At 43.1% G+C, this 20,248-nt stretch overlaps 1 protein-coding gene across 6 annotated transcripts in view; it reads right to left on the bottom strand.

Moving 5' to 3' along the window:
• The window catches only part of TTC13 (tetratricopeptide repeat domain 13), an 89,180-nt gene extending 68,983 nt beyond the window's left edge, over positions 1-20,197 (bottom strand). For 2 of the 6 annotated variants that reach the window (XM_025850718.2, XM_025850719.2), the window contains exons 1-3: positions 19,784-20,166; positions 4,761-4,855; positions 999-1,074 (exon numbers count right to left, since the gene is read on the bottom strand). In XM_025850718.2, the coding sequence (XP_025706503.1) occupies positions 999-1,074; positions 4,761-4,855; positions 19,784-20,054 (442 nt within the window). In that variant the 5' untranslated portion in view covers positions 20,055-20,166. Of the gene's footprint in view, positions 1-998; positions 1,075-4,760; positions 4,856-19,783 lie in introns of all 6 variants that reach the window. The other 4 variants (XM_025850720.2, XM_025850721.2, XM_025850722.2 and 1 more) reach the window with 3 other exon arrangements.
• Between the last annotated feature and the right edge of the window lie 51 nt (positions 20,198-20,248).

The following is a 20,248-nucleotide window of genomic DNA, read 5'->3' as shown; positions in this document are numbered from 1 at the left end:
TCTGATTTCTTAACAGGTAATTAATTCTCAAAGCCTACTCAAAGAATATCACCAAAAAGTAATTAATACTTTCAAAATAGTCAGCTCTTAATTATCTGCACTAACAGAGCAAAGGAGCCAATACAAGAAGTGTTCAGTTTTTTGTTTTTTTAAGTAAGCTCTAGGCCCAGTGTGGGGCTTGAACTCATGACCCCAAGATCCAGAGTCGCAAGATCTACCAAGTCAGCCAGGCGCCCCGAGGTATTCCATCTTAATATAAAATGCACATGGCCACAGAAAGGATAAAATAATTATATATAAATTAGAAAAAATTTCCAAAGGCGCTTCAGGCCACCAGGCACCAGGCAGGAGCATATGCTTCTGTGAAGTCTGTCCAGCTGCCCTGTTCAGGCCTGTATTCAATTTTGTTTCCATTCCTTCAACAGCAAGCTGACTCGACAATAAGCATATCAGACCCTGGAGGAACCAGCCTATTTGAAAACAGGCCCCCAGCAAGCCAAACTGCAAGACCCCTCTGCAGATCTGAATGAACTCAACCTTTCCACACCCACATTCTTAGACGCAACAAGAACTGACAGGCCTCACGGTAAAATTAACTTACACCAAGCTATTTTATTACACAGAAGATTACAGTAGGTGTGAGTCTCCTCTGCTTAACTTCTGTGTTGTTCCTATTCGATGACAGCACAAATTACCTTTAATGAATGATAAGCACTCCTAAGGACTCGTTACCATAATTGTTAATTTCCAGAGAAACAGAAGTTCTTACAGATCATTCTCTCCAGACCTTGTATTTTCTCTATTTCATATTATATTGACATGTAATGCATAGACCCGCACAAGGGTTGAATGCCCCACACAAGATCACACCACTCATACTGGCAGAGCCAGTGTCTGTGTTCTCTCTCCCTCACCACCCTGCCTACCTGCTCGGCACTGAATCATAAATTCTAGGCAAATGCCCCAGGAATACCCCCTCCCCCAGATTCAGATCTCACCTAGCTCTTCGTTTGTGCTGTCGTTGTCCGTAGCAAACGGGAATCTCTTTTGTTCTGCAATAGACTTGGCCTGGCTCTGAAAGAGAAACAAACAAACATACGTTTTAGCTTATCGCAAGTGAAGACAAAGCTTATAATGAAGACCTGCATTTAAAAAAAAATTAAAGCTCCATTTGATTTATATGGAAGAAAAGATTCACTTTAATAAATACCAATTGTGTACTTCACACACATAGCTTGATTTGTCTCCTCCCCTATCATTAGTGGATTTGTTTCTTCCTTTTTTTTGATTTATTCATTTACCTGAGAGAGGGAAAAAGAGAGTGCACGAGTGGGGGGAAGTGCGGCGGGGGTGGGGGTGGGACGGAGAAACTTAAGCTGACTCTGCGCTGAGCGCAGAGCCCGAAATAGGGCTCAATCCCATGACCCTGAGATCCTGACCTGAGCTGAAACCAAGAGTCAGGTGCTTAACCGACTAAGAAACCCAGGCGCCCCAGTGGTTCTGTTTCTAAGAACAAGTTTCTTTTCACTTCCATTGGGATTCATCCTGCTGACTGCTTCATGCTCCCTCCATGTTTTCAGAAACTATACAATGACCTCAATCATGTTGCGAAGATCACATTCTAGCCATCGGTCCTCCAATGAGGCTGGATGACAGAATGTTGTTTTTTAAACTAAAAATATTTTAGAAATAAGAGCTACAAGTTGTACAGAGATGATGCCACCAAAGGACCAACAAAATCTGACCAAGAAACAAGCCATTTCTAGTGAAAAAAAGCACAGCAGATGATGAACATCTCCCTCCTACTGAAGGCAGTAGATCTGCCTACGAAGAAATTATACAGACATATGCACATTTGGCAGGAAAGCTAAAACAAAAGTGGAAACCAGGGGAAAATGAAGTAAATAAGTTAGCTTAGTAACTGGAGTGATTTTACAGGCAGTACCGGTCTACTGTATGTAATGACGGCTCTGTGGTGTTTCGGAGACAAATCATGTCTGATACTACAGCTGTGACTTCACCAGAAGGTTCGGCCGTTGATGCTAACTTGTGATACGTTTCGTTACAGGGTACACATTAAAGTGATTACTTCATACTGGATTCTTCTAAGACATGACTAAAACTTGTATGCATGCAGAGACAGCAAAACCTAAGAGAGTGAGAGACTAAAGATTTGTGGTTTTTGGCAAAACCACAGGATTAGAACCCAGTGACATCCCAATTAACTGAGTTCCTCTTTTTAAAAATGCATAGTACAGACGCCTACAGGCATATATATAGGCCAAATCATTTTACATGAGACGCTCTTCCAACTACTGTATGTGCTATTCAGCTAACGATTGGTGTTCATTAGCAGTAATGAACTGTGGCCCCTTGGGCTTCACGGACTCAAATAACAGTAACAGGGCATATCCACTTATACTCCCTATACTCTCAAAATCTAGATTGATGTTCAGATATAGCACAGTATTTAGTTTGCCTATAAAACAGGTCAAGATGAAATCAGAGAGGGAGGTAAACCATGAGACTCTTAACTGTAGGAAACAAACTGAGGGTTGCTGGAGGGGAGGCGGGCGGGAGGGATGGGGTAACTGGGCACATGATGAACTATATGCAACTGATGAATCACTGAACTCTACCTCTGAAACTAATAATACACTATATGTTAATTAATTGAATTTAAATTTAAAAATAAATAAAGCAGGTCAAGAATAAGCTACCTCTGGAGTTAGAACACAAGTTAAAGGCTATAGGCCAGAAGGGCATCCCATGTTGAGATGAATGCTCAACTTCATTCCATTTAGGACTCCAGACAAAAGGAAACATTGAAAATTCTACTACTATGGGAATGTTTAACACTCAATTTCTTCCAGTAAAACCCTGATGACTAGAGAGAAACTCTATCAGCTCCTTCTCATTTTGCTCCATAGCTGGAGCTTCCACACAGCTACGGGAAGTCTTAGCGGGATCCTTGAGAGACAGCTTTAAGAAGCGGCAGATTTAACATTATGTGAAGACATCACAGTATGGACATCCAGGTGTGACCAGACACGAGACTTTCCTCTTTATCGGACGGTCACAGATCAGCACACAGATGCAAAAGATTTATCTGCTTAATAAGTTGCTGAGGGCCCAGAAAAGGAGTCTATGAATAATGCTTTTAGTGCTTAAAAAATCCAGTATTCAATGAGAGTCTCCCATTTGCCAAACCTTTGTGCAGAAAGATATGGGAAAAGAATACAAATGAAATCCCATAAAAAGAAATCATTTACCAAACAACATCAAGAGTATACTGAAGACCATACCTGAGCTAAGTGTTTTTATTTTATTAAAAATAAAACCTGAGAGAAGTGAGAAGGAAAGTATAGTATGAACAAATTAATTTCCTGATCAGAAAGAATCCTTCCCACTTCTAATGCCGCATCTATCGACATCCTCCGTGGACAGCGGTGAGAAGCTCTGATCAAGGAAGTTTATGCACACAGCCCCACTTCTCTGGTTGACTAACTCCAATCCATCCGTCAGGTCCCTGCTTAGGTTTCAATTCCTGAAAGCTGTTCTACCTGCTCCCCTTAACCTAAGGGAGATTATGTTGACCTTTTGCTATACTTCTACATTTATTTGTAATAATTATCGGGTTAGTGACTAGGAGTCACGAGCGTAGGGACTGAGGCTAGCTGGCTCACTACGGTATTCCCAGTACTTACTTAGCACAACGCCTGGCACATAATAGGTGCAAAATAAATATCTGGAGAATTAATGAAGAAATGAATAGTCGGACTCCCATATTTTCAACCTAGGGAAAATGAAAGGCCAAGATTGATGAGCTTTCTCCCATAGGTTACCAGCTAGTGCCATCTTAAACTAGAAAAGCAACACGTAGAAAATATTTGAATTCCTGTCCCTAATAATTCTAAGAATCTTATCACCTATCCAAGGTGGGGATCACCCAATTTCTACTTAAATGTTTTTAGTGATGGCCAACTCACTACTTTATAAGATAGCCCATTCTGGTTTGAGACCAGTCTAATTCAAGTTTTTCCATATATCAGGTTGACTGCTATGCAGTGAATTAGGTAAAATCTGTTGATCATTTTCTAGCTTGCAATTTCTACCTATTTTTAGTAGTTCTTACATGCAAAGGCAAAGCTTTGTCGGGAGAAGAAAGACTATCCTAAAGGGAAATTTTAAATGAAAGAAGCAAACAATATCTACATAGATGTTAAAGGAAAAGGCCTGGAGAAAAAAAACATGTTAACCTTGGGCACTGAAAGAGCCACTCAGCTTCACAGAGGCTGTGAGACTGAAGGCGCGTATGTGCTAACGTGGATAGGCAGAGACACACTTTACCCAGCGCCAGGTACTCAGCCCTGGAGTGGAGAGGTCTCCCATACAGTTTGGCTGGTATCAATAATTAAAAACATAAAAGATACCCACACTGGCAAAGGCTGGAAAAATAAGATACATTATACCTTCAAATACACGAGGTTTCTAGAAATAAGGGTCAGCCATGATCTCCCCCTTTATTCACTGGAACTTAAAAGTAAAATGGACAAGATCTAGAATGATCAACCATCCAATTCATAAGTCATAATAATTCAATGTGACTAAATACCAGATGACCTATCTTTATCTTATGCAAGTAGAACCAACTGGAATCAACCCCTAGTTGATAAACAGAGGTGACCTCCTTCTTTTGAAAGCAGCATCATTGTGGCTCTAGGTTACAAAAACAGAAAGCATGTATGGAAGATGCATACCAGAATCTTTTCAGTGTTGAGGGAAAGTAATGAGTCACAGGGTGGTGGTCCTTTGGGTTCGCAGTCTGAGTCGTGGAAGTTCAAAAAGGATGACTCTGCAAAGCAAACATTCCTGGTTATTCTCCTCACCTTAAATTTATGGCTCTTAGGTGTCTAACTATGAATTATCATGTGAAAAACCCAAAAAAACCAAACTAAGGACAAAGCAAAAAACACTAAAAGGGGCATCCTATCTTCCACTTTATAGCTATGTAACATTCTGTGGTTTCCAAATATCCTCACAACCAGTCATTAACATAGTAGTTGTTAAGATAACTTTGTTAGACATCTCCTATCTGGCAGCATTTACTAGAGATTAAAAAAAAATCACAAAGGGGAGACCAAAGTCAAGCCAGGGAGATCTAATGTTAAAAGATAAGTACAGGGGCACCTGGCTGGCTCAGTTGGCTGGAACGTGTGACTCTTGATCTTGGGCTTCTAGGTTCAAGCACCATGTTGGGTATAGAGATTACTTAAAAATAAAATCTTAAAAAAAAAAAAAGGTATGTACTAAGGGTCTAGTATCCAGAATATATAAATATCTCCTGATTTCAACGAGAAAAAGACAACCAAATTAAAAAATGGGTAAAGGAGGGGCGCCTGGGTGGCTCAGATGGTTAAGCATCTGCCTTCAGCTTGGGTCATGATCTCTAGGTCCTGGGACTGAGTTCCCAGCTCAGAGGGGAGTCTGTCTCTCCATCTCCCTCTGCCTTTCCCCTTGTTTGTGCTCTCTCTCTCAAATGAATAAAAATCTTTTTTTTTTATATGGGCAAAGACTGGAATAGGCAATTCTCCAAAGAAGATCCACAAATGGCCACTGAGTACATGAAAAGATGTTCTACATCACTGTTAATTACAGACTGCAAATCAAACCATAATTAAGATACCACTTCATGCCCACAAGGATGGCTATATTTTTTTCAAAAATGGGAAATCACAAGTGTTGGCAAGGATGTAGAGAAATTAGAGCCCTTTGTGCACTGCTGATGAGGATACAAAGAGGTGTGGCCGCTGTGGAAATCAGTTTACTGGCTCATCAGAAAGTTGAACATAGAATTACCATACAGTCCCACTATTCCATTCCCGGGTATATACCCCAGAGAACTAAAAACAGGGACTCAAACAAGGACATGTATGTGCATCATCATAGAAGCACTATCTACAATAACCAAACAGTAGAAATAGCTCAACAGATGATGGACACATCGTGGCATATACATATAGTAGAATATAGTTCAGCCTTAAAAAAGGTAGTACTACAATCATCATGAATTAGTACAATACTTTACTCCTATAATAATAAACCTACATTTATACTTTAGCTCACTAACAGAATTTCAAAATTGGGAGACTTCACTCTAAGCGACATCTAAAATGCTTGCCTATATTTGGAAATATTCAAAGGTGCAGCATATATGATATATATCTTATCACTGTTTACACCCTCTGGCCTAAGATAGAGAGGAAAATGTCTATTTTTTAGTTATCTCAGGGCCACTTATTAAATTATCAATTTGAACATCACCTTTACATTACAGTCACCAGGGTCCATTTCTAGACTTTTTTTTTTAAAGGAATCTTTGAGATTATTTACACCCAATGACGATAGCTCTGACAGATGACTATCTCATCTACATGGACACTGATATTTTGAAAGTGACAGGAGTAACTCATGTTCATTCTAGAAAATATAGAAAAATCACAAAACATAAATAAAAGTCATTTAGAATACTACCACACATTGAGAACCAATGTGAAAATTTTTGTGTAGTTAATGTAATTAAGAGTGACAATGCTGAAATCAGATGGCTTGGGTTTGAATTCCTGTTGTCTGCCACTACTTACTAGCTCTTGGCCACTGACCTAGCCTCATCAATCTTTGGTTTCTTCATTTATAAAACAGGGTCAATGAGAGTATCTACTTCATGTGAGTGCTTGATTTAAACAAGATAATTTAAACAAGGAGATAGAATACCAAATATTTGGTACTGTTTCTGGCATAAAGAAGGAGCTAAAAGATGTTTGCTACTATTGTTATCATTAGGTTGTGAGAACGGAAGGAGATACACTGTTTTGTAACCTGCCCTTTTAACGTAACAATATAAACACTTCCCCATATGACTAAATTTTCCTCTGCATTATTTAAATTCAAACTTAGTGAGATTAGATAAGATTTTTAGTATCTTTAAAATTTTAATTTTCTACAATAAACCTGTATTTTGCTGTTGTTGTTGTTTCTAGACTAATCCCTTATAATGATCTGCTTATTCTGACTTCAATAATATCACATTATTTCAATACTGTACCCTTTTAATAAATGAATACATTTTAATGTAAAGCAAAGTCTCATCATTTTTTTTTCAGAAGTTTCTTGGCTATTTGGATCAGCATTCTTCTTTCAGATAAACTTCATTTTGTTGAGGTTACAAAACAAAAAAGCCCCTCTATGACTTTCTGTTTTTTTGTTTTTTAAGTAGCCTCCACGCCCAGCATGGAGCCCAACGTGGAGCCCAACGTGGAGCCCAACGTGGGGCTTGAATTCACAACTCTGAGATCAAGACCTGAGCTGAGATCAAGAGCCAGCCGCTTAACCAACTGAGCCACCCAGGGGCCCCCACTCTATGATTTTTATTAGAATTGTTAAAACTGTAGATTAATGAGTGGAGGAGTACTTCTTTACAAAATTTAATCTATTTATTCAACTTTTATTAACCTATGCAAAACTTTACAATTTTCTATATAATTTACACATTCAAACTTGTTGTGATTAAAAAGAAAATTGGTGGATGACCACTGATTTAGTACATATTTGTTGAGCATCTACTACGTTCCATTCACTGCTCAGTGGTCTTCAACACCAAAAATGACCCCTGTCCTTCTATATGAAGATTATAGTTCAGGGACGCCTGGGTGGCTCAGTCCTGCATTGGGCTGCTTGCTCAACAAAGGAGCCTGCTTCTCCCTCTGCCTGCCGCTCCCCCCGCTTGTGCTCTCTCTCGCTCTCTCTCACAAATGAAAATAAAATCTTAAGAAAAAAATATGCTTTAAAAAAAAGATTATAGTTCAGTGAGGGAAACCAACAGTAATCAAAATCACACAGAAATGTCAAGTCACAGCAGCTTAAAGAACTTATGACCAGAGCATAGTCAGGAGAAACAGTACTCAGGGACAGTTTCCTGAAGTCGTGAATAACAGTATCAGAGCATACTGATAGAGTTCACAGGGTAGAGGCACACTTCTGATCCCCATTTTAAAAACAAGGAAACTGAGGCAAAGAGCCTAAGTAATCTGCCCATGGCTACCCTCTAGCAAAGCAGTGGAGGTGGGATTGGAGCCCAGGCAGTCTGGTTCTGGATCTGCGCTGGAGAGAGTGAAGGGAGACCTGAGGGAAGTTTCAGATTTAAAAGGAGAAGGTCCATGGGCAGCTGGTAGGACAGGCAGAGTGGTCCAGACAGAAAGACAGCATATTGTAAATCTTCTGTCTTAACTGACTAGAGCTCAATATTTTATCTACCCACATTACTGAATTCTTAATAGCTCTATTAATGCTTCCATTTATTCAGTGGATAATTGTATCATCTACATGTAATTATCAAGATCTTTTTAATATTTATACTCATTTAGCATCTTATTTTACTACATAAAACCTCCAAAAAGAGTGCTCAATACTAGTACTCCTGTTTATTCCTGACATTAATACTTCATTGAATGATCCAGAATTTCCTCAAGTTTTGACAATAAGATTTCTCATTTAACATTTATAAGCATCCAGTGGGAAGATGCTCTATATGGCTACGGGTTAACATTGATGTATTTTACCATATAAAGGAAGGATTCTCCTATTCTTTGTTTTATCAAAAATTTTAAATCAGGAAAGCTGGCTGAACTTTATCAGGTGTTTTCGGAAATTTCTTTATGATAATCATATAATTTTTCTCCTTTGACCTATTAAGGTAATTAATTTGATTTTTTTTAAAAAGTTGAGCCATCTTTGTACTTCTAAAATAAATTCTAATTGGCCAAGGCACATCATTACTTTGATTGCTGGCTTCAGCTTATTAATATTTTACTTAGGATTTTTATAACTATTTTATAGCTTTCTTCCCACCCCACCCCCACAACTGTATTAAATTCTGGCATTAGTGTCTTTTGCTGGTTTGGTAGGATCTGTGAGAGAAAAACAGTTTGTTACAGCTATACCCAGAGTTGTCTGGAACAGAAGGTTAAATTTGTTCTTCAATCTAAAACTGTTTAGCTCACTATGGCTTTGATTATTTTACAATAACAACCCAACCATCTGTATTTAGATGGTATAGATTTCCATAGAATCAGGAAAACATATTCCTCCTTGCTCAGATAACACAAGATTTATTTTATATATCTTTTAAAAGATTTTATTTGAAAGAGAGACAGAGCAGGAGTGGGGAGGAGGGTCAGAGGGAGAGGGAGAAGCACACTCTCTGCTGAGCAGAGAGCCGGATGCGAGGCTCGATCCCAGGACCCCAGGATTATGACCTGAGCTGAAGGCAGACACTTCACCGACTGAGCCACCCAAGTGTCCCGCAAGTAAAATTGAAAGATAATTACTACAGAAATATTCTCAAAACACAATACAGAATCTTATCTTTTTCTTCTAGATCATCTCTTAAACATTTACTGAATGATTCATATTTTTAATCTTAGCAGGGATTTCTCCACATTTGTGTCTTAATTCTCATGGCCTCTATAATTGTCCACACGGCCCCTCACTCCTAACATACATTTGCCTCTGCTCTTCTATATATGTGTTAGCCTTAGCAGGTTGATCTATTTTATTCTTTTTTAAAGAACCAACTCTTGGATCTGTTCATCAATTCTACTGTTGCTATTTCTCATTCATTTATTCTGGCTTTGTTCTAGGCACTGCTTCCAACTTCCCTTCTCTCCTTGTTGCTCAAGCTTAGTTTCCAGCTCATTTACTCCCTGTCTTCATCAATACGAAGAAGCCACCAAAGGCTTAAGCACAAGAAAGATTATGGACAGTTGTGTGAGGAGAGAAGAGCCCAGAAGACGAGAGGAGGGAGGCCAACTGGGAGGCCGCAGCCAGCTAAAAAATGGGAAAAGCCCAAAGACCAATGGGTTGAAATGGAGGGTCAGACTCCAAAAAGGTAGAGGAATTAAAAAAGATAGGGCTTTGAGAAAAATTAGGCATGAAAAGAGGACAAAGGCACTGGTTTCCAGTTTGTGTATCAACACAAGGTACGGGGGCCATTAACTGAAATGGGAAGTTTAAGAGGAAGAATGGTTTCGGAGGGCAGTCAAGAGCCCAGTGCCGGGGAGATACTCAACTAGAAGCGGTCTCACAGGTAGGAAATTCCAGGGAAAGATAAGAGCTACAGGTATGAATTTGATAATCATTAACTTAACAATGGATGAGTAAACAGGGGACAGAGGTAGGATCTCAATGACAGCTCCGGAAGCTTAAGTTTAACAAGAAAAATAGAGCTGACCCTGGTGGGGGCAAGGTATTTAAGAGAAGGAGGGTAAATCAACTTGGTAATTTGCCTTTTTTTCTAAAGAACTATCTGAAGAACATTTCTTTGAATTGTTTTACATCTTTGCCATAAAACTATACAGAGTTATTACAATGATTCTCGTTTTCCATTATACTCCCTTATCCCTAAAGTATTTGTTCCTTCTCATTTTTCTTGATGAGCCTTGCTAGATAATTGTCTAAACATTACCAGTATTTTCAAAGAACCAGCCCTTATACTGAAATCTAATTAAATGCGAAGTCAGAGGAAGAATAGTTGGTTTGGAGGCAAAGCTCCAGAGTTCAGGGTGTGGGCTGGGGAGCCAGACTGACCCCCATCAGATGCCTCACCAGCTGGCTGACTGCACAAATCCTTTCGTATCTCTCAGCCTGTTTCCTCATTTGTAAAACTGGAACAACTACCACCACATACCCTCCCAGGGCTTTTGTGAGGAGATATAATGCCCACAATTCACAGGAAATGGTTGGGTTTGAACTGCGTGGGTCCTCTTATATGCAGATTTTTAAAATAAATACAGTATGCTACTGTAAATGTATTTTCTCTTCCTTATGATTTTCTTGACTACAGTTCCTTTACCCTAGCTTATTTTATTCTAAGAATATAGTATATAATACACGCACGAAATATGTGTCCATCAAGCTACTTGTCACTAGTAAGGCTTCCGGTCAACAGTAGGCTATTAGTAAAGTTTCTGTGGGGAGTCAGAAGTTGTACATGGAGTTTTGATGGTCAGAAGATGTACATGGGTGGGGGAGGAAGGGTGCCCCAACCCCCACATTGTTCAAGGCTCCACTGTATACATATCTAGGCTAAAATTAGCGGAGGGTTTTGCTTTTCATTTCTTCTTCCTTCTTAGCAATTTTTTTTTTAAGATCTTATTTATGTATTTGACACAGAGAGACACAGCGAGAGGGAACACGAGCAGGGGGAGCGGGAGAGGGAGAAGCAGGCTTCCCGCAGAGCAGGGAGCCCAATGTGGGGCTCGATCCCAGGACCCTGAGATCATGACCTGAGCCGAAGGCAGACGCTTAACGATTGAGCCACCCAGGCACCTCCATTTCTTCTTCCTTCTTTCCTTAAGATTATTTTGGTTCTTACAGCACTTTACAGCTTTCAAAATGCTCTCACAACACTCTTTCCTTTGGTCCTCCATCCTCTGGGGTAGGTAGAACACACCTTAGGCTCATCACACACATGGGGTAATGAGCTCAGTGTTAATGGATGTGTTTAAGGTCACAAGACGAAGAAATTGCAAAGGTGAGGCTGGCCACATCCTGCTCTAGGACACCACATCAACAGAGGTGGCAATGGTCCACTCGTCACCACCCATTCTCAATGCTGGGTCGTAATAATAGATGGTTTAGGTAGAGCAATGCCATCAAACTTCTTTCCTGCCCTTCCAAACCCCACAGACAGCTGATTTTAAGATTGGTTTTGGTGGAGGCACAAGGAGCTGACTGCAGTAGGTTCAAGAAAAAACTGGAGACTTGGAGACAGTGCACAGAAACATCTCCTTTGAGGAATTCTGCTATAAAGGGAGCAGAGAGAAGAGAGGCGGCTGGAAGGACGTGTGCTCCTGTTTTTTCTCGACAGGAGCTATTATAACCATTTGTATGCTGATGGAAGAAGACAAGAGGGAAGGAGATATCCCGCCCAAGAAGACGGCTACACTCGCGGGGGCTCCAGCAAGTCCACGCCCAGACAGGACCAGAGGCAAAAGATGCGCCTAGAGCTGCTGGCAAGCTGTAGCTATGATGCTGGGAAAGTTCTCTTCTGATTGCTTCCTTCTCCATCAAATCAAATGACCTCCTCGTGAGGCAAGGACACGTGGCTTTGGAAGTCACAGGTATCTGTCATACATTCGTGTTTGCAGGTGAAACTGACTGAAAGCTTGTGAACAGCAAATCCAGAGCCAATCCCTGCAGGAAGACGTTTTATAAGGAACCCAACAGCGGCTGGGCTGCACTCACCACTTGACCACCTTGCTCTAGTTACAGAAGTGTGCCAAGTTCTCATGAAAACAGGGATGACTGGGCTTTTCCCATGGATAGGCTAGAACTTGGAAGTCAGGCAATTCTAGTCTGAGGTGTAGGTGACCTGGGAAGAGCCGTAAGCATTGCTGTGGCTGGAGGGGCTACCAGAGGCCAAGCAGCTGCAAGGCAGCATCAGTTATGATGCTTTTACCAATTTCTGCATTTGTAAGACAACCACTGTTGAGGACCTTGCACACCACATCGGTTGATGGTCCCAAATGGTAAGTTTCTTTTAGAATGTAATAACAGGAAAAGCAGGAGGAGGAAAAGTTCTCCTCCTCGGAATTCATATGCTTCTTCTGTCCTAACAAAATATTATTCATCTGTACCTGAGATGTGTAAGTTATCATAAAACAACTTGAAAATAGGGGCTGCCCACTAGGAATTAGATTATAAGGTCAACATATAATTAATCCATTAGAACAAAGATCTGCAAAGGGCATCTTAAAGAGACAGATGGCTTTATAACCAAGCATGAATATAATCTGATCAAAGGTATACCGACCCACACAAAAGTATTAACACATGTACAGAATGTATACAACCAAAAGAAAAGGGGCTGGTCGGCTGCAGAGAATGGAAAAAGAGGCAGGGAAGCAAATGATGTGGCATGGATCCAAGAAGAGAACCGGGTGGGGGCACTGGAGCCAGCAAAGTGAGCAGCCAGCCTCAGCCGCAAAGGCTACTCACTTAGCCTGGGGTTGTAGCATGGATTGAAGACACAGCAGATGCTTCAAGTGACACATACTTTTAAGAGCTGAAGACTTTTTCATAAACCTACACATGCTGTCAAATACCATCAACTCTACAGGGAAAGCTGAAGCAAATCTAGGCAATGATGTGAAAACCTTAGTGAAAAGGGAACAGTCACTTTGAAGATTTTATTTATTTGAGACAGAGAGAGTGTGAGAGAGGGCACTTGCCCACAAGCGGGGGGTGGGGGGTGTTGACGCAGAGGGAGAGAGACTAGCAGACTCCCTGCTGAGCAGGGAGCCCAACATGGAGCTCAATCTGGATCTCATACCCTGGGATCATGACCTGAGCCAAAGGCAGATGCTTAACTGACTGAGCCACCCAGGCACCCCCAAGAGTCACTGTGAACACCCCAAACACAGGCAGGAAAAGGTCACAAGAGAACTCAACTGCTCTTCCGTGCAGAAGAGGCAGACCGTCTGGCCCAGGATTTCTGAGTGTCTACGTACAAAACACCAGCACCTGAGTGGTGCACATCCACTGTGCTGATACCTGAACCAGAAATAAAGTCATACCGTGTTATCTCCAAATCAAACTAGGGTAATGTGGAATGAGACTTTATTAGCAAGCTTAAAAACAGCTATTATATTATATTATATTTCTAGTTACACAAGTTGTTCAGTTTGTGAAAAGTCATGAAGAAAACACCAGTGATGACACATTTGTCTGCATATATGTCACATTTCAATAAAAGGTAAACACTTTAAAAAAAGGTTAACAGAGGAAAATAGCATTAACGCAAAGTGAAAAGTATTAAAATTCTGCTACTTCAATAAATTTTCCATTTATTCTACCTGCAAGATAACAAGCCCAAACAAAAAGATAAGATGACCTCTTTAAAACACCACATTGGGAAAAGGGGAAGCTTCAGAAGTCAGTCAGTTGGCCAAGTATTTAGGGAGTGCAGTGAAGCCAAGCCATGTCTACGTGCTATAGAACTTCTTGAAAAGTCTGGATACACAAAGTGTTCTACCACTTCTGTGGGCCTAGTCCACATAGGTTAGGTTCTAAAGCCCAGGCCACATATCTTTTGCCCTCATCCAGAGCAGGGGAGAAAACGAACCCTCGGTAACCAAAGCTGAACATGTCTACCAGTGTACAGACCTTTTACAAGGTAAATGTAATTCTTAATAGATCTATTTGAGGGGCACCTGGGTGGCTCAGTCGTGAAGCATCTGCCTTCGGCTCGGGTCACGATCCCGGGGTCCTGGGATCGAGCCCCACGTCAGGCTCCCTGCTCCGTGGGAAGCCTGCTTCTCCCTCTGCCTCTCCCCCTGCTTGTGTTCCCTCTCTCGCTGTGTCTCTCTCTGTCAAATAAATGAATACAATCTTTAAAAAAAAAATAGATCTATTTGAGAAAGCTAATGAGTATGCAAATACCACAGCTATCATCTTCATAGGGTTCACACTACGAGGAGCAACTCCTAAAGGAGAAACTTTCTGAAAGATGCTGTTCAGGTAGCAAAAGAGGCAAGCATCCTCCAGACAATACCACAGTGCCCAGGGCTGGGGGATATAAATCTCTTTACCGCTCTATGCCTTGGTCTCTGCCCTCAAAATAAGCTGCTTACCCTACACTGGCAAATTTACTTGTGTATACCTTAAAAAAAGATTGGAAGAGATTTGCTACAAAACTATATACAAAAACACACAAAATCAGAGCCAAGAGAAAAAGGATCAAGCAAATGTAACAGTAAGGGTTACCACGGTTACCATGACTGAGCATAAAATCTGGTCCTTAACTTCCTCAAAGCCAGTCTAAAAAAGGGCTCTCATTGTAAAAGGGTCCCTCCCTGCCACCTCTACGGCATAGCAATGATTTAAGTGCTGTGAGCAGTAAGACCAATGTCATCTATTTAAATAACGGATTCCTCCGTTAAGAAAGATGTATGAACAATCTTTAAGTCTTACTGACTGTCAAACACAATTAGGTTTGCAGCTACTTCCCTATTCTTCTGGCAGCTAACACCCCCCAAATCAGACACATATGTTCTTTTCTTCACAAAGAACTGTGGGAAAACAAGCTCAAATCTTGCATTATTAATTTCAAGAAACTAAAGAAAACTACTTCAGGTTGTAAATTAATCATTGAACTTGACTGAGGCATTAAGCATAGGTAGAGCTAATGCGGCCAGCTAGATGAAGGTGGCCATCTCAAAAGCACCATAAAGACATCAAGTACAAGGACTACCTCACTTCGGAGCAGACAAAAGTCTCAAGAAGGCAGTAAAAAGGAAAAAAAAAATCACAAAGTCACTGTTCCTATAAATATTATATTTTCAAAAAAGGAAAATAAAGTGTTTTCCGAACAATTACAAGAAGTACACACGTTTGCACCGTCAAAATACATCTTAGTCTGTAAAGAACATGTAGATATATCTAATACAGGATGAATGCCACCTTTGAATGAGATGCAGTTTAGCTTTAGCAGGAAGAGCAGAGGAGAGAGAGATGAAGTCTTCAATCGACAGACATGTTTCAGCTTATCTGGACCATAACTTACCAGATCTACAACACTGGGGTATCAAATTAAGACATCTCTAAGATCTCTCCAAAGCTCACTCTGTCCAGGGCTCTGTTCACGCCACCTTACCAGAGGCCTTCCCTGGCCCCCTCACAAAGTAGCCCCGTACCTTTTATTCTTCAAGGCACTTATCAGTGGGCCTGCTATACATTCCTCTCTTCCCCGACCAGAACGCAGGCTCCACTCGGGGAAGCTAGCCAGCTGTGCTGTATCCCCAGAGTCCAGAACACTGACTAGCAAGTAGTAGGCACACAGATAGCTTTCCTGTGAAAGAACAGATCCATTCTACAGATCCAGTGAGAGTCTTCGGGGCGCCTGGGTGGCTGAGTCATTAAGCGTCTGCCTTCGGCTCAGGTCATGATCCCAGGGTCCTGGGATCGAGCCCCGCATCGGGCTCCCTGCTCCGTGGGAAGCCTGTTTCTCCCTCTCCCTCTCCCCCTGCTTGTGTTCCCTCTCTCGCTGTGTCTCTCTCTCAAATAAATAAATAAAATCTTAAAAAAAAATTCATTCTAGCGCTATAGTTCAAAATACTAATGCAGTAAAGCATCCTTCCATATATGTCCATATAAAATTCTACAAGTTAAGAATGTAACTTTCAACAAAGGTGAAGGGTATAGGACTTGATCATTAATACTGACAAGAAATTATTCTAAGAGGGAAATATTACCGAGGAAATAATACACAACGGGTCAGGAGGCCAGGTTCAAACCCTGGCTCTACGTTCTACCGTGGAACGGAGATAAAAACAGTACCTGCTGCAGTGCTGAGAGGATTAAATAAGAATGTACATAGCGTTTATAAATATAAAACTAGGGGAAAAACTTCTGTTCCTTATTTCCTCCCACAATTCCAAACTACAAACAGGGCAAAGGTAACAAGGAAGGGAAATTTATTTTTATTTGAAAAATAATGGGATGCCTGGGTGGCTCAGTCTGTTAAGTGTCTGCCTTCCGCTCAGGTCATGATCCCAGGGTCCTGGGATCGAGCCCCGCATCGGGCTCCTTGCTCAGCGGGGAGACGGCTTCTCCCTCTGCCCGCCGCTCCCCCTGCTTGTGCTCACTCTGTCTCTGACAAATAAACGAAATCTTTAAAACAAAAAGAAAAAAGAAAAAATATGTACATTTCAGTGTCCACTTCTTTTAAAAGTAAGATTATGTTTCCCCCAGGAAAACAGAGAAATGATCTGACGTCTGTGGTTATACATGCCTTTCAAGTAAAATGTAAGAATTGCTCTGGAAGAGAAAGTTGAAGGGGGCCTGGGAACAGCAAAGTCAGGCTGAGACCCCTGGCGCCTGGGTCACCCATGCTTGTCTCTGCTCCCAGGCCACTGGATTCCATTTGAGGGTGGTCCACACAGCACAGCCACTGCCAGTGCTGTGTTCAGACCTATGCGCTCTCACCAGCTGCTGCCTTTGGCTCTATAATCACTGGGGGTTCTGTCTTAAGAGAATACACATACAGCTCACCAGAAGGTGTGCAGATTTAGACCCAAGCGGCATCAATCAGCCGTCAGAATCCAAAAGCTATGGGAAGGTTTCTGAAAAGTGGCTTCTGCGTCTGTCCCCTGTATAGGGACTGGCTTGATACGGACAGGCCTGTGGCTGGAAAGGCCAGTGATGGTATGACTAACAGTGAGACTCTGAAGAAATGGCTTGTTCTGGATCCTGGCACTTATCTAGGCCCTAATGTTGAGCAGAAGGGGGTTCTGGATTCAGAACATGAGCCCCTGGGTTACGATATGGTTAGCTGCAAATCCTGAATTTGTTCCTACATCTGTTCTTAGGACAGTGAGGGACTGGGGCAGGTTTCATAGGGTCCAGCTTCTACCTACTTGCCCAAGATGAGGAGGGAGAAGTGAGAGACATTTTGGGAGTTGCTACCACAACAGAGAGGGCTTCTGTCACGTACCACATCCAGTAAAGCTAGGAGAGACAGCCAGAGTGCCAAGGAGCATAAGCAGTTGCCTTTGGGAATGACTAGCTGGGGCGAGCAGCAGTGGCCAAGCCACTTTAGCACCTGTCAGCAGCTATGGGACATTGATGTCAGCCCAGGGACGGCTGGCTCAAAGACTCATGCCACACATCCGCAACAACACATTTGTAATTCCAAACTATGAAAATAAGTCCTACATGGGGGAAATAGAAAATTGAAACATTTGAATAAAGTATGCTTAAAATCTCATAATATAGTGTTCATCCTCTGAAGCAGAGAACACAAGGTAATGGTTCCCACATATGAGGGAACTGGTAGAATGGAGAGAATTCCTCCAAATGCCTAGTTCATGAAAACCTACATAATCTAGAAGAAAAGCATGATACAGGTCAGAGTCGGCTCAAATAAGGACTCAAACACTGGCATGAGCCTGATGCCACAGAGTGAAAGGAGCCACCTAGGTCAAGAATATCAAGCAATTTCATAATAGAAATCTTGATTTGCATCTTCCATCGCCTAGAATCTGGGTCTCCCTGGGCCAATGAGCATCACATGACTACAGGAGGGAAAGGGAAATGAAGATGTACATAATAACGTCCTATATGCTAGCAAATACTACCGATGTGGTTTCCTACCTGTAACTACTTAGTGTCTAAGACAAAGTTTCATCTAGAGCCTGCCTGCCTGGGTTCCTCCCTTTACAGCTGGAGGGCCCTCAGGAAGGTGATGATTTCACTGTGTCTCAGCTTTCCCATCTGAGGAAAAGGAGTTACCATCCAATGAGGTAGTGACTGGTGTGCTGACAGATTTAAGAGAATAGGCTAATCAACCCGAAGCTTTTATAGCAGTGCTTGGCATACAGCAAGCACTCCATATGTGTTGGCTATTTCTCACTTTCCTCACAGCACTCTTGTGAAGAACATGAAACCCTGTTATTAGGTAACAGTGCCTTCAATTTAGAGAGGCGGCAACTCTGCAAAGACAAGCAATTACCTTGTGCAGAGTCACAGAAAGTGACAGAGGTAAAAGCCATTCTTCTCCCACTCTACAGCGCTGGCCCTTACTATTACCATTACTAGCCAAGGCCTACTACAAAATGAAGAAGTCACATACCCTCCAATGAGCGAGATTTCCTTAAGGGAGTCAGATTGTGCTTAAAGGAAATCAGAGCGTGCTAATCTGGACATTTCATCTCAACTAAAAATTACTTATTGTCTTCCCAGTTACACAATAGTAAAGAACACTGCCGTCAGGCCATAAAAGCAACCAGCCAGCTGGGTCGGTAGACCCAGACCTTTCAAAAGCAAGCCCTTAAGTGAAGTCCAGGGAAGAGGAAAGGGACAGGAAGGGAAAAGGAAGGGAGGGGATTGAAGGGTGAAAAGACTCAATGGAGAACCTCAAAACAAACCTCCCACACACACACGTATTTTGCCCCTGAGGCATCTGTCATGACTTAACTAAGCTGAGGGCAATAGCGCCCATCTTAATGAATGAGCTGGCCTAGTTCCAATACACACACAGCTCTGACATACACAGGCTCAAGGCCTGCAGGGCCCTTTCTGCCCTCTGGGAGACACCTGACAGATCACAGGTCACAAGTCAGTCTTAAATAACTGGAAGCAAGACTTCAACGAGCAGATAAAATGGGCTTGCAATTTTGTTCCCTTCTTTCTTTCAGGCTTCACATTTTTAGAGGTTGTGTTTAATACAAGACATCAACCCAAGAGGTCAGAAAACCTGATTTCCGGGCCTAAGACGGGCCAGGGATCCCCTCTCCGGACCCGGTCGTCCTTCGTCCGTCGGTCCCTCCCTCGCTCCCCCGGCACGCGCGGGGCCCGGAGCGGGTACCGGGGCTGCCCCGGGCCACTTGCCATCTTCTCTTCCACCCTTTCAACAGTTGCTAGGACTCCGGAGAGGCGGCCCTGGCCGCAGGAACATGCTGTCAGCTCTTTTCTCCATTCACCACCCTCCCCACGGTGGCTACGAGAGGAGGGCGCGCAGCGGCGTGGGTGCGAGCGGCGGGAAGCTGCCCCGGCATGACACTTCGCGGCGCCGGCTCCCGCAGGAGCACACGCCGCACCGCGGCTGTCGGCGGCGAGGCCCGGGCGGCCCAGCACCTCGGCCCCGGGGCCCGCCGTTCCCATGGTCCCGCCGCCCCCGCGGCCCGGGGCGACCGGGACGCACGCCCGCCCGCCGCCGCCCACTCACCGCCGCACTCGACCGAGTACTGGTCTCCCCAGTCCCCGGACTGAGGGCTGCAGCCGCCGCCTGCCGGGGCCTCCTGCTGCTGCCGGTGCTGCAGCTCCTGCTTGAGCAGCGACAGCGGCGAGTAGTGCTCGGTGGCCACGGCGCCCGGGCATAGCCCGGCAGACAGGACCCCCAACAACAGCAGCACCAGGACGCGCCGGACGGCATCCGCGGCGGCCACAGCGCCGCCCCAGCAGCGGTAGCAGCAGCAGCAGCCGCCGGCAGGTGCCATCTTTCCTCAAGGCGCATGTGCGGCGGCCCTCGCCGCACGGTGCGGCCTCCCAGCCTTAACCCGCCGTGGGCAGGTGGGCCGTGGCAAGAGGGCAGGAAAGGGGTGTGGCGTTGCCTGCTGGGAGTTGTAGTCCCAGGTCGGCCAGCCGCGAGCCCCTTCTCCAGAACTGAGACTACGAATCCCAGCAAGAACCG

The sequence above is a fragment of the Callorhinus ursinus genome, unplaced genomic scaffold (assembly GCF_003265705.2).
Source record: "Callorhinus ursinus isolate GAN/ISIS: 27379988/994484 unplaced genomic scaffold, GSC_fseal_2.0 scaffold32, whole genome shotgun sequence".
Classification (NCBI taxonomy): Eukaryota; Metazoa; Chordata; class Mammalia; order Carnivora; family Otariidae; genus Callorhinus; species Callorhinus ursinus.
The sequence above is the reverse complement of the archived record's forward strand: the minus strand, read 5'-3'. Positions and strand labels throughout refer to the sequence as shown.